This window comes from Leishmania infantum, chromosome 36 (genome assembly GCF_000002875.2).
Source record: "Leishmania infantum JPCM5 genome chromosome 36".
Lineage (NCBI taxonomy): Eukaryota > Euglenozoa > Kinetoplastea > Trypanosomatida > Trypanosomatidae > Leishmania > Leishmania infantum.
In genome coordinates this window covers 706,181-719,084 of record NC_009420.2, presented here as the reverse complement: position 1 = coordinate 719,084, position 12,904 = coordinate 706,181, and the positions used below count along the sequence as shown (strand labels likewise).

Sequence of the window (12,904 nt, the reverse complement as noted above, 5' to 3'; positions counted from 1 at the left end):
AGGAACATATCTGTCGAAGGCTGCCATGTGCCTTTTTGCTGTGTGTGCCTGTACATGAGGTCCCGGACAATGCCCCTTTTCCGGAGATGTACCAAGTAGTGTAGTCGCAGTTGGGCCGTTCTTTCTTTCCACGATACCCTCCCTCATCTTTCCTCATCCATGCATGTGTCTCTTGTAGTTCCACCACTTTACTTGATCACACAAGTGTCGTCGCCTTCCCCCCTCATGAGAGGGGCCGCATCGGCGTGCGTGGTGTCAGGACTCCAGTGCTCCCACTCGGTGTGAAAGTCAGGCAGCCCCTCTCACTGCCAGCGCCGAGCCAACTCAGGTGGTGGCACCGCCAAGCACCTACAGCGTCGTGAGGTCAGTGTGGCGAATCGCTAGTGATATCGGCGTTCATGTCCTGGATGGGGTGGCGTCGGAGTGGCCTGCGACAGCGCACACGTCTGTACCGCGCATATGATAGGCAAAGTGTTAAAGCGACTCGGGCCTCTCTCACCCGGTCATCACTGCGTAGGGACGGGTGGCCCTGCCCCCCCCCCACGGGATGCACCACCTGGCGACTGTCATGATGGGTGCGGCTGTGTGACCACCTGCAAATGCCTCCCCTTCCAACTTGCCCTACTTCGTCCTCTTCTGCTCTTTTCTTGCATCCCTTTTTTGTTGCGGGGGGGGGCAGTCGTTCGGTTTCTAAAGACCCCTGCCTTCCTGGCAAAAAAAAACAATATCTATATAGCGCGCGCTTGCACACACAGGCAGCCGCTGCCTCCGCACGCGCTTTTGCACGCAACCCTTCTGCATACACGCCCCATATACGGGCGAACGCTCCACCAACACAGCCGCTCGTCGTCTTCGCGTGCTGCATCACTAGCCTCCGTGTATATGTGTTCATACCTGTGGCGTTTCTTTGACAAAGGAACCGCAAGGGAAAGTAAGCGTAAAGCTTCTCTGCAAACGGGGGAGGGACAAACCGGCGAACCACAGACGACGCCGACTTGCTCGCTCGCTTCATAATCGTCGTTCCGTACTTTCTCGCCTCCCTCCCTCCCCCTGCCTATCTCCCTCCCTCTGTCTGTCGCTGCCTGCACGACCGTATTCGTGCTTCTGTGCTCAACTAAAGAAAAGAGGCCAAATGAAATAACGCGCAAATCGCAAAGAATAGTGAATCGAGTCTATGCGTTGGTGTACTGTGCTGACCCTCCCCTCACCTCCCTCTACATGCACACACACACACACACACCCTTTTCTTCTTTTTTCTTGTTTCGTTCCTGCTTTTTTGATCTTCCGGCTTCTTTTCCAACGTCATCTCCGTCTCTTCCCCACATCGGTTGAGCTAACGTGGATTGTTCGGTGGCGCGACGTCTGCAACATCAGATACCATCGTGGCTACTAACAGCAGACGTAACGGTACGGTTTTCCTTGCCTTTTCTGGCTGCCCTCTCTCTTGGCGCCTCTGGGTCGTTCTTCAGCTCCCCTCGCTTCTTTTGTCTGTTTGCCGTTGTTCGCATGCGCTCTTTGCTTCGTAGACTTCGCATTTTTACCTTGTAACGTCTTCCCCCTCCCCTCCCCTCACCACAGCACTGTCTTTCTCTCTGTCCCTCTCTAGGTTGTTGTTGTGCACTTGCTTGTGTGTCTGCTTTTGCCCCCTGTGCCGTTGTTTGCTTTTCACTCGTAACTCTCTCTCTCTCTGTCTGGACTTTGTGCGGTGTACACGTGCGTGCATCTCCTCACGTTAGATGTGCAACAGTCGTAATCACTGATAATAGAACCACGAGCGTATCTCGTTTCCACGTGCACACCGGCCCAGAGAGGGGAGGGCGACAACTGCGCCGGGAGAGGAGCCGTATAGAAGACGGTTGTGCTAGTCTGAGAAAGACCGTAAAGCGACCTGAAGGGGCTTCCTCAACGAGAAGAAAAAAGAATGGCAGGCGACTTCTCCATGTCGTGTAGCACGGATGAAAGCGCCTTTATGCCAGAGATCCGTGTCGTGGTGCTGGGGGACGCGAAGGTCGGCAAGACCTCGTTGCTGCGGCAGTACCTACACCACGAAAAGCCTTCCCGGTCGACCGGTTATGAGTCGACGCTGCTAGATTCTTACACCCACGTCGACTACTGTGGTACGCAGCCGTATCGACTGATCTTCACAGATTGCAGCAGCGCCCCATCCTTTCACGAGCATCGCGCTGCATATCTGGCCAAGTGCGACGTCGTCATTCTTGTCTACTCGGCGCGCCATCGCAAGACGCTGCTGAATTTGCGCCACTGGATGGAGGAGGTGTTGGAGGCACGCGGCTTGACGGGGCCGGCGCGGTGTGCCTCCACCACCGGCGACTTCGGCGAGGTACCCATCTTCGTTGTAGGGACACACTACAGGGAAAAGGACTCATCGGAGGCGACGAACCCGACAAGCACGGACGAGGCGGAGAGCATAACGAAGGAGTGCCTCCAATCTGCCGGCTATTTCATCAACGAGAACGACGCCGACACCGAGGAGGCGCTCCGCTCGAATTCGGTGCGGTCACAGAAAGCGCAACAACGACGTCAGCAGCGACAGGGGCCAAAGGAGAGACGCTCTCCTCGCGCTTTCCACGACTTCTTACACAAACTCTTCCACAGCAACGCGGACGGCGAGGGCAGAGACGCAGCAACCCTGAAGAAGGCAACATCAGACGAGGTGACGGCTTGCCAGCAGCACCAGCCAGCATCTCCCGTCAGCAACAACGGCTGCCTTTCGCCAGCGTCATCGACTCCGATGCTGCCGCAGGTCAAATCCGACATCGCCAACGACAAAACCAAGTCGAGCAACGCCACATCAACGCTGCGTATCCCTCCCGGCGCGTCGACGCGCTTGCCGCTCTTTCAGCTCTCCAACACAGATGGCAAAGCAGTAGACATGGCGGTGCGCGCTGCTCTCACACTGCACCTTTGGCTTCAGCGACATGAGGGCGACAGTGTGGCGCTCTCTGCGGCGCATACTCCACACAGCAGCTCCGCGACTGCCTCTAAGCCCGAAGACGCTGCTGCGCAAAGTGCCCCGCCGCACGAAAGCAGCAAGAGTGCGGACGATGGCGCCGGCGCCGCCATTGAGAGCACTGCCGAGCCGTTGACGGTGCCGCCTGCGACTCTGCACGCACACGCCATCTCGAGCGCCTCGCATATGTCCTACGTTAGCGAGCGCTCTGTTGCGTCCTTCATACCGCCCATGCTTGCCTTGTACAACGTCGGTGTCAGTGGCTCCGTCTGTGGCGAGTCAACGGAGACCCCGACGCTCAGGCACAGTCGAGGCGTTTCCTATGTGATGCAGACGGCCGGCAGCTCGCCTTCGGCAGCGCAGCAGCCACCGCAGGCTAACAGCATCACAGAGCCATCACGTGAGTCCGCCTTCTCCTGCTGTGGTAACGGCAGCAGCGAAGTCACTATGGGTGCAAGCAATGAGGGGAAGGCGACTGACCAGAGGGCCTTAGGTGAAGTCTGTAGTCAAGCCCTTGAGCGCCGCGGCAAGAGGACAGAGGACAGGGCGCCGTCGTATTCATCCAACGTCAACTCGGTATGCAAAGAAGGAAAGAAAGATGATGCAGCGCACCCGGGTCATCTGCAGGAGTCGATGCCGAAAACGGCCGCGCTAGTGTCCTCATCTGAGCTAGGTGGCACCGCGGCGTCCGGCGCATCGATAAAGGCCGGGGAGCTCATGAAGGGGAAGACGCACAGCTGCCTTTCTCTACCAGACACAATCTCGGCAGCAGCGCCTGACACGGACTCCAGGGAGGCCAACGGCGTGGCTGGTAAGGTGGGTGGCAAGTTCTCGACCATTTCCGGCCCCATGATGCCAGACGGTGCGTTGCCCTTATCAACGGCCCCCAGCTCCGCTACGAGTCTGCGCGCAGACGCTGTCACAGGCGATGGTATCGTTGCCGTTTCGCAGCAGCCGACGTTGCGAGTGAGGAAAGAGATGGACGTTGGAAAGGAAGGTGATGGCGTCGGCACAGGCTGTTGCGGCGACCGACCGACAAGGAAGTCTGAACCTGTAACCAAGTTGCCCCTGGAGTGCGAGCCCGATAGCGACCCCAACTCGTTTCCCATGTTGCGACGGAGTAGAGAAAATGGCAGTGCTGGGGTCTCGGCAGTGCGCGCGGCGTCTGCGGAGCCGCTGGCTTCGTCAGTGCACACAACCAACAACCGCAACAACGCCCCGTTCGCTGCGAAGCTGTCTCCGAGGGACGAGTGCGTGTCTTCAAGGTCTCCATATTCGACTCCGAACACAGGCATAGGAGCAGTCAAGAATGAGGCAGCCGGCAACAAGTCGGCGCAAGAGCGAGAGCCCGTCGCGCTGCCTCGGCAACCGCGGCCCAGTTCGGCGGCGCGCGAGCCGAAGGTATCCCAGTCAGAGCCCAGCCGACCGCAGAAAGGCCGCCAGACGAAGTCGAAAGGCAAAAGGGACCCCAAGCACCATAGAAGGTCTGCCACTTCGACCCGCATCCTCATCGGGCGGCAGCAGAAGCAAAAAACAACTCAGTGCATCGCGGGCGGTTGCGCTGGCATGTAAGTCGCGATCTTTCCCCGCCCCCTTCCTCCTAAAAAAAAACTGAAAATGACTGTTGTGCGTCTCCTCTCGACCGTGGCGACTCACACCGCTTCAGGGGACACCATTCACGTTGCTGAAGCGAATGATAGACTGCCATTGCCGACCTACCTGGACACAGCCACGCCTACACAACCAAAGAAATGATGAACATCCGCAGACTTCAGCAAGGCCGCGTGCTCTCTGCATCTTTGTCCCCCCTCCCCCCACCACACACACACCAACCCCCCCCCCCGGGCGTTGCACTTTGACCTTCTCTCTCTCTCTCTGTGCGTGTATACGTGTCGGCGTTTCGGGGAGTTTCTGACGGTTTTCGGCAAGCTGGTGGATGGCCGTGAGTCGTTGCTTCTCCCTCAATATATACATGCGTATATGTATATATATATATATTCATGCCTACGCTTGCTTCTCTCTCTGAGTGTGTGTGTGCGTGTGTGTGTTTGGCACGCGCCCTGTTACAGTAGCGCATGTGGGCGAACGCGAACTTGCTTTTTCTCCCTTTTTGCGCTGAATCGAGCAACACAAAAGTGAAAGCGAACGCCGCGTAGGAGGCGGAAACTAAAAGCCTCGGGGGACGGAAGGGGTGAGGGAAAATGGTAAGCAGCACCTTCGCACGCATGCATTCGTGGCTTTTTTCTTTCGTTTTCTTACTTTTGTTCCCTGACGGGGCTTCACCGGGTCGAAGTTGTGGATGTGCTAACCACTTCCTCCCCCTTCCCTCATATTGCTTGCCTCTCTGTTCTTCGTTGGAGTACATACGCGCGTCTTTCTTTCTCCCTCCTCCACTGCCATCTTTACGATTTTGCAGTGTCTATCGGTAGGTGAGGTGCTACCCCCGCTTTTCCCTCTCTTACCTCTCCGTGCCAGTTTCTGGTGTTCTACAGTCGCCCGACCTTCGTCATGTGTGCTACCTCCTCCTCGCTGTCATTACATGTGAGTTTGTGGTGCGCTTTCGTCATCTTTTTCAATGATGCTCTTCCACACCCGTTCCGTCTTCTCGCAGCGCTTTTTTTTTCTGCTGCTGACTTCTGCGTGTTTTCTCTCACCGCCCTCCCGTGATGTCATTCTACTACTTTTGGCTGCCTTGCCACCTCCATCTCTCTCTTGGGTTTAATTCGCCTTTTTCACTCTTCTAAAGACGAAAAGCGCTATCATCTGTGCCCTCTTCCTTGCACTGGCACCTTTTTTGTGGTTGTTCTCTTTTCGTTCCGTGCTGTGATTTCTCGCGTGCGTGCCGGGCTCTCCATTTCTTCTGTTTTGGTGGACATCAGTCCCTCTGCCCTTCTCCTCCTCTTCCTCTTGGATGGGCAGGGCCATCTGTCTCCTGAATCTCTCAGAAAATTTCCCCCACCATTATTCACTTTTGAGGAGATCTTTCTCGCTTCGTTGCTGCTTGGATGATTTTCCCGCGTGCCGCTGCACCTCCCCTCTCCACACACTGCTGCAACTGAGTCGGCGACGAACGCTATACGACCTCGAGTGGAATCGTCGTAATGTGCGATCATCGGTGCTGTACGCTTCTGCGTGTGTATATGGGCAGTATTTCATAGGTGTGTGTGCGCGCGTTTTGCGCACGGGCTTGTCTCTCTTCGTACTTTTGCCGACGTGCGCCACGATCGTAATCCTTACCATTTTTCCGCTTGCCTCTGGCCTTGCGGCTCTTCGCATGACGAGTGACATGTGTGTGTGTGCGGGACATACAGAAGAGATTTGCGGAAAAGAAGGAAAACGGAGGCACACGGCCGGTTGCCGCACACACACCTCGCACCGCACTTGCGAGCTCGATCGACTTTGCAAGTGTGCGAAGACATGCTTGTGTGCCTGTGTGTGATGAAGCGATGCCGCTCTCTCTCTGTTGCCAGGATACGTTGACGGTTAGCTCCTTTATTGTTTTGCCAAGAGTCATCGGCTCGTGTATGTGTTCTTAGGTGTTCCTGTCTGGGCTTTATGGCAGGGGAAGGCGATGAAGCTGACGCGCTGCGGTTTCCCGAAAGTCCGCTGAAGTAAAGAGCCGATATCCACGACAGAAAATGTGGGAGGCAAAAAAAAGTCAAAACACGGAGGCGACAAGCCGCGCATTTTGCTGCCGCGATTCCTCCATGCATGTTGCACTGCCGCGACCAGTTTCGATGCTTGCAAGCGTTGTGGGTCGCAGGAATTTCTGGTGGGCTTCACTTTTGGTATGTTCGCCCCCCCCCCCTTCTCCCTCTTCTGCGGTGCCGCACATGTGTGAGAGCACACCCCTTGAGCAACCGTAATGCTAATGCGGGACTGATGTCGCATCGCTGTTTCCAGTCCAAATCATTTCTTTCCAACTCTCCTCCTCCTTTTTTCTTTTGTTGCGTTGCGACTGTCTCGCGGGCTGTACCTCTCTGCACTCCTCGCCTGGGCTGCGCCGCAATGCACGCGTCGACAACACACAACACCCCGACGCACTTTCTCGCATCACAGCGAAAGAACCGCAGAGCACTCTGGTGCTCGCGGGTCGCGCACGATTCGTTGCTTCCCCGTTCGGGCACTCCATGGCCCACGCTCGCACACCCACACCGACGCAAAAGTGTCAATCAATTAACGAAACCCACTTCTGGAACATCCGCAAGAAAAGGAGAAGAGCAACAACTGCGAGCGCCTGGAAAGTCGCTAGCAAGTTCTTGCTGATTCGTCGAGCAGCTTCAACTTCACTGGTGCCACCTCCTGGTGGCAATGACCACCACGACAGCGCGCCCGACGACGTCGTCGTCGCGCTCGTGCCTCATGAACATGTCTGCCCCACTCGACTTGCAGCCAACCATGGTTGACCCGAGCAGCCCTTTCCCAGTAGATGGCAAGGTCGGCGCGCAGCACTCTGTCTCGTACTTCACCGTTGCGCTCACCCAGCCAGCTCTCGTCGTCATCCGCATGAAGGAGGGCAATACGGCTAGCCGGTGTGCGCTCTTTTTGAGTTGTTTCTACCCCAAGCCGGACGCGAACAACGCGGCGTGGCGCCTCATCTCTCCGGAGCCAGTTAAGCAGATCGTCTTGCACCCTGCCGATCCTGCCTACTGTGTCGACACGCTTCACATCGCTGTCCACTACCTCGAACCGAGCGGGCAGTCGAACTTCCAACTACAGGTGAGGGTGCAGTCAGAGTTCTTCGCGATGTGGCTGCGAACCAACGAGGAGATGCGGGCCGCTACCGGCGCTGCAGCGGCGGATCACATGACTGCAGTCAAAACACTTCCGTCTCCCGGCACTTCAGCCTCTGGCAAGTGCTCGGAGGCTAATGCAGTCGCTCTGCCTGCGGTGCCGACGTTGCATGCGATGCTGGCTGCCTCGGCAGCGCGGCTGTCGGGCTGCGCTGCAATCTCGGCTGGTGCGCCGTTCACTTCCCTATACGTGGGCGACTGGCGCGGCGACCAGCGGGACGGATTGGGCTTTCAGTACTACGCCGCACCCGAAGAGGTGTTGTCGCAGACGATGCTAACCAAGAACGACGTGACGGACGTCGAACATAGCATCGCCGGCCACACCGACGGCAGGGACTGTGACGCCATCTGCACCTCCACTTCGCAGCAAGCGGTCACAGTGAGTGGTGTGGATGTAGCACAGCCTCTGATGCTGCTTCGTGCCTTCAGTGAGCGGCACAACTTGCCGTGGTCTGCGTGGAGCATTCCTGACACCCTCACCCCGGAAGAGCTGGCGCGTCTGGGCTTTGGCTTCTGCTTTCATTCCACCTCTCGTGCGAGGGGCGGCATCGCCGCGACTGGTTCGACGTCAGACCACGCGGCTGTGCCAGTCAAAGGTGCAGCAACTCCTAGCCCTACGGGCGACTTCTCGCTCGCAGGGACCGTGACACTGCCGCCAACGCTGCCGGTCGCGCCTTGCTCCACCGCGGCCGAGGGGATGGCAGCTCTTGGCGGCTTCATCGGCTCTTTCCTCGTGGGTGAGATCATGAGTGATGAGGCGGATGACTGGAAGGTGCTGCCGGTGCAGCCTGGCGTGGAGGTGTACGCAGGCGAGTGGGTGGCGAACAAGAAGGAGGGAAAGGGTGCCTACCAGTGGCTCGACCGCTCCTACGTCGGGGAGTGGGTGGATGGACGCCGCGAAGGGCACGGTTTTCTTCGCCGGCAAGACGGGAGGTGGTACCATGGGCAGTGGGAGCGGCACGTCCCGCACGGCCATGGCGAGGCACGCCTCACACCAGAAGGCCTCTTGTATAAGGGAGAGTGGCGAGACGGTCGACGCCACGGCTCGGGTGCTCTCACGTACCCGAACGGCATGACGGTGTATGGGATGTGGATCGGCGACGAGCTGCAGCCATGCGTGCGCGTCGTGTATAAAGACGGGAGCACATACGATGGCTTGTGGGATCCGGAGGAGGCGTGCCGCCAAGGGCAGGGCACGTGGACGGACACGCAGGGGTGCAAGCACACGCACGAGTGGCAACACGACATCCGCGTCGGTGCTGGTCAGGAGGTTTACCCAAATGGTGTCGTGCTGGATGGCGTCTGGCGTGCGGGCGAGCTTGTCGAAGGCACCTATGTGTTCCCGAACGGAGACCGGCACGTTGGTTCCTTGGATGCGGTACTGCACGTCCGCGAGGGAGTCGGCACCACAGTCTCGGCAGACGGCGCCTCCGTCTACACAGGCGCGTGGCACCAGGACAAGCGCAGCGGGTACGGCGTGCAAACTGTGCAGAGGCCCCCGCTGGCGTGCAAGTCGGGCGAGCCCGCCGAGAGGCCAAGTGTGGAGCGGTACGAAGGAGAGTGGCTCGACGACTTGCGCAGTGGGCAGGGCCGGCTGACAGACGACGACGGCATCTACGAAGGCGAATTCGCGCTCGGCTACCGCGACGGCAGCGGCGTGCAGCGCAACACGCGCACTGGGTCCTTCTACGAGGGCAGCTGGAGGGCGAATCGTCGCTGCGGCGCTGGTACCTACTACAGTGCCACGCAGGGCATCACCTACGAGGGCATTTTTATGCACGACCGCTTGACGAGCATTGGGACGGCGACGAACACCGCCTTAGCGGAGAAGTACACCGGCAGCTGGTTGGACGGACTTCAGCAAGGGCACGGGTCACTGCGACTTGCAAACGGGGATGTGCTGCGCGGCGTGTGGCACCGCGGTGTCCCTGATGCCACTGCCACAGTAGAGTACATTGATGCAGACCCGTTAGCGGATGGCCCGCGCCGCGGCGTGGCGGCTGTGTCGCGGTACGTGGGAGGGTGGCAAGGTGGGGCGCGTGAGGGTACGGGCACGCAGGTTTTCCGCGACGGCAGCGTGTACGAGGGCACGTGGCACGCGAACAAACAGCAGGGTCGCGGCCGCCTCACCACCGCATCTGGCGAGACGGTGGAGTGTGAGTGGCGAGACGGGTCCATCGTTGACGGCTGCATCGGCGATGTCCACTTCGCCGACGGGAGCGCTTACCACGGTCACGTGAACGTCGCCGGTGTGCCGCACGGAGCGGGTGTGTTGACGTACCCAGACAGCACCGTGTTTGACGGACAGTTTTTCAACGGGGTTTATCAGCTTTGAGGTGGTCTCGCGCAGACGTGCACGCGCGTGCCTGTTGGTGTGGGCTTGCGTGCCCGGTGATGCTGCGTACGAGACTCCATGTGTGACATATTCAGGGAAGGAGGGCGGGGAAAGGGGCCCAAAGTTGCGTCACCTCTCTTCCTTGCCCACCAGCAAAGCCACGCAGCTGGCTGGGGGCTCATGTACATACCAAACATCAACAAAAGAGAAACAGATGCTCATCGTAATCCCACTGGAGGCCTCTTGCGCTCGTTTGCCTCTCATGGCCTCTTGCGGTGTTCCAATGCCCGTCCACGTAGATTTGTGCACCCATCCCCTACGTGCATCATCACCGAGTGTACTGGAGGCGGAAGCGGCAGGTGTGCGTGTTTGTGTGTGTGTGGATGGCTTCGAGGACGGTGTAGCGGTGCCCGTGCGGAGGAGCTAGGGGAGGCGTGTCTGGGAGTGTCGAGGCATGCATGCTGCAAATGGAGAGGTGAGTGCGCACAGTGCGGCACCGCACGATGAATGCCTCAACACGCACTGCCTGCTTGTGAAGGCTCAAGAACGGGCTTCTATGAAGCTGGTAGCTGAGCTAAGGGGAGGCACGTGTGAGACTTTACAACGATACCAGCGGCTTCATCTGTGCACAAGGGTCGCGCTTTCATTCTGCGGTGTCCTTGGACGCGTTGCAGAGGATGCCGCGCTGGTGGCCGGTGCACGGAGACTTTTCAAGGCCAAGTTATGCTCGTTTCGCATACTCGAGTACTTGTCTCCTTGGCGTACGCAGATACATGGAGGCATGCGCGAAGGCTGCTCTGGGTCACCGCTTTCGCTCTCTTTTTGTTCTCTCTTACACCGCTCTCTGTCTCCCTCCCTTCTGTGCGCCTTGCACCCACACGCTGCCCAAACACCCATCCGCCCACTTACTCGTGAGCAAGCGTCTCGCGGGTGCTGAGGACCTCGTCCTACGCACACATCAAGGACGACCCCGCTTCTACGAGTGGCAGCAGCGCACTGTCAGATACAAGAACACACGCATGGTGAGCACACTCCTCGAACTCCTTCCTTCATTGCGCGCGTTTTCCGCCGTCCCCGACCGCCTACGGAGGCATAGACAAACACCTTTCTGCATCGCTCATGTGTGCAGCGTTTCCATCTTTCCACGTGTCGCTCCCCCGCCGCACTTCGCTTCCCATGGCGGGCAAACCGCGTAGCCTTGGTTCCTCGCCAGTGTCTGGGAGCGCTCCACCCGAGCACAGAGCCAGCGCAATAACCGTCCGCACGCATGCGGATGAGCACCTTCCTCTTTGCGTGGTTCAGGCTTCCAACGCTCCGTCCTCGTCCGCGGGCGCCTCCTCGCCACCTCTCAAAGCGTTCCTCGTAAACCCCGCCTGCGCCGCCAGCGCGACTGCGATCGTGCCGGAAAACGTTGCTGAGGCGCAGCGGCGCTGGCATGCTGACATGCATGAGGTGGAGGCCTATCTCAATGCGCTGGACTCGGCCCGCGCAGACAGCGCGAAAGCGGGGTTCTACCACCGGGCTCAGCAGTGCATGCAGCGCATGGAAAAGATCATTCGCCTGCTCGCCAAGCGAATCTCCAGAGAGGCGAACACCATGGCAGAGCGCGCGCGGCAGGCGCTGACAGAGCAGCAGCGACTGCTGCAGCGGAACTTCCGCAAAAGCTGGAAGACGAAGATGCTGGTGTACGAGGAGAATGCCTCAGCGATGTTAGCGGCTGCGGAGCAGCATCACTACGCAGAGCGCGTGCGGGAGGATGCGCGCGCGCACGAAGAGCTGCGCAGCGCGCGAGCGGGTGGTTCCGTGGCGCATTCCTGGTCCTCAAAGGTGCAGCACCTGCAAAGTGAACTCCAGGTGTACATGAGGCAGCATCGCTATCGTGAAGCGGAGCGGGTGCAGGCACAGCTAAGCCGATTTGAGAAGCAAGAGCAACAGGCGCAGCAGAGGAACATCACCCATCTTCAGGAGCAGCGGCTGCAAGCCATGCGAGTGAAACAGGAAGAGCAGCTGGCCAAAATCAAGGCGGCGCATCAACAAGAAAAGCAAGAGATAGCCCGCACTTGCCGCGCAGAGCTGGATGCGATGACTCGCCAACACGAGGCTGCCCTACAAGCGGTGGAGGAACGACGCCTATTTCTCCACGAAAGGGTTCAGGCGATCTTGAAGGCGTACAACGACGCCGACGCGCTGGACCCGCGGGCAACAGGGCTAAAACTGATACGGATTTCGCAGCTACTGTGGACATCTCGCGAGGTGCAGCAGCCGAGTGAGCATATTTGACGAAGCGTTGTGCCACGCATAATCGAGTAGCAGAAGAAGAAGAGACGTGTGCCACTCATGGTATTCGTGACAGAGGTGGGTGGAAGGCAGACGTAGGGATGCGCTTTGCACGGCTGCATGATGCTGTCCAACTTCTCCGCCGGGGAACGTTCACTCTCCGCAGTGCCTACTTACCACCCTAACCCCCTTTTTGCGCACTTCGCTCACCTCGTCGGCGAATCTCTTTTTCCTCCGCCTCTGTCTTTTGTCCGTCTGCGATGTAGTCCGCTGCTTATCTCTGCCTGCACATTGTCCCTCCCCTACCGCCAGTGTCTTCTCCGCCTTGGGTCTTGCGCACCCCCTCTCAGCACCCTTTAAGTTCCTTCTTCTCTCCGCCTCTTTGCTCCTCTCTTCTGCTTGCGTTTTCTCTCTTTTTCGTTTTCGGCCACTACACGTGAAGTTAGACCGCTGCGGCAGGACCCACTCGGGGCTGCCGGCTCTCGGAGGGGTGGGCTGATGGTGCGCTGTGGGCACGCGAACATACTC

At 58.7% G+C, this 12,904-nt stretch overlaps 3 protein-coding genes across 3 annotated transcripts; all 3 read left to right on the top strand.

The window, feature by feature from the left end:
- Window positions 1-1,921: 1,921 nt before the first annotated feature.
- LINJ_36_1900 (putative ras-like small GTPases) lies at window positions 1,922-4,543 on the top strand (the record flags this gene model as incomplete). The annotated part of the gene is made up of 1 exon (XM_001469735.1): window positions 1,922-4,543. The coding sequence occupies one exon, from the start codon at window positions 1,922-1,924 to the stop codon at window positions 4,541-4,543; it is 2,622 nt and encodes an 873-aa protein (XP_001469772.1).
- Window positions 4,544-7,282: 2,739 nt separating this feature from the next.
- LINJ_36_1890 (conserved hypothetical protein) lies at window positions 7,283-10,099 on the top strand (the record flags this gene model as incomplete). Its single annotated transcript, XM_001469734.1, has 1 exon — window positions 7,283-10,099. The coding sequence occupies one exon, from the start codon at window positions 7,283-7,285 to the stop codon at window positions 10,097-10,099; it is 2,817 nt and encodes a 938-aa protein (XP_001469771.1).
- Window positions 10,100-11,632: 1,533 nt separating this feature from the next.
- LINJ_36_1880 (conserved hypothetical protein) lies at window positions 11,633-12,379 on the top strand (the record flags this gene model as incomplete). The annotated part of the gene is made up of 1 exon (XM_001469733.1): window positions 11,633-12,379. One exon carries the CDS (start codon window positions 11,633-11,635, stop codon window positions 12,377-12,379), a length of 747 nt encoding a protein of 248 aa, XP_001469770.1.
- Window positions 12,380-12,904: the final 525 nt, after the last annotated feature.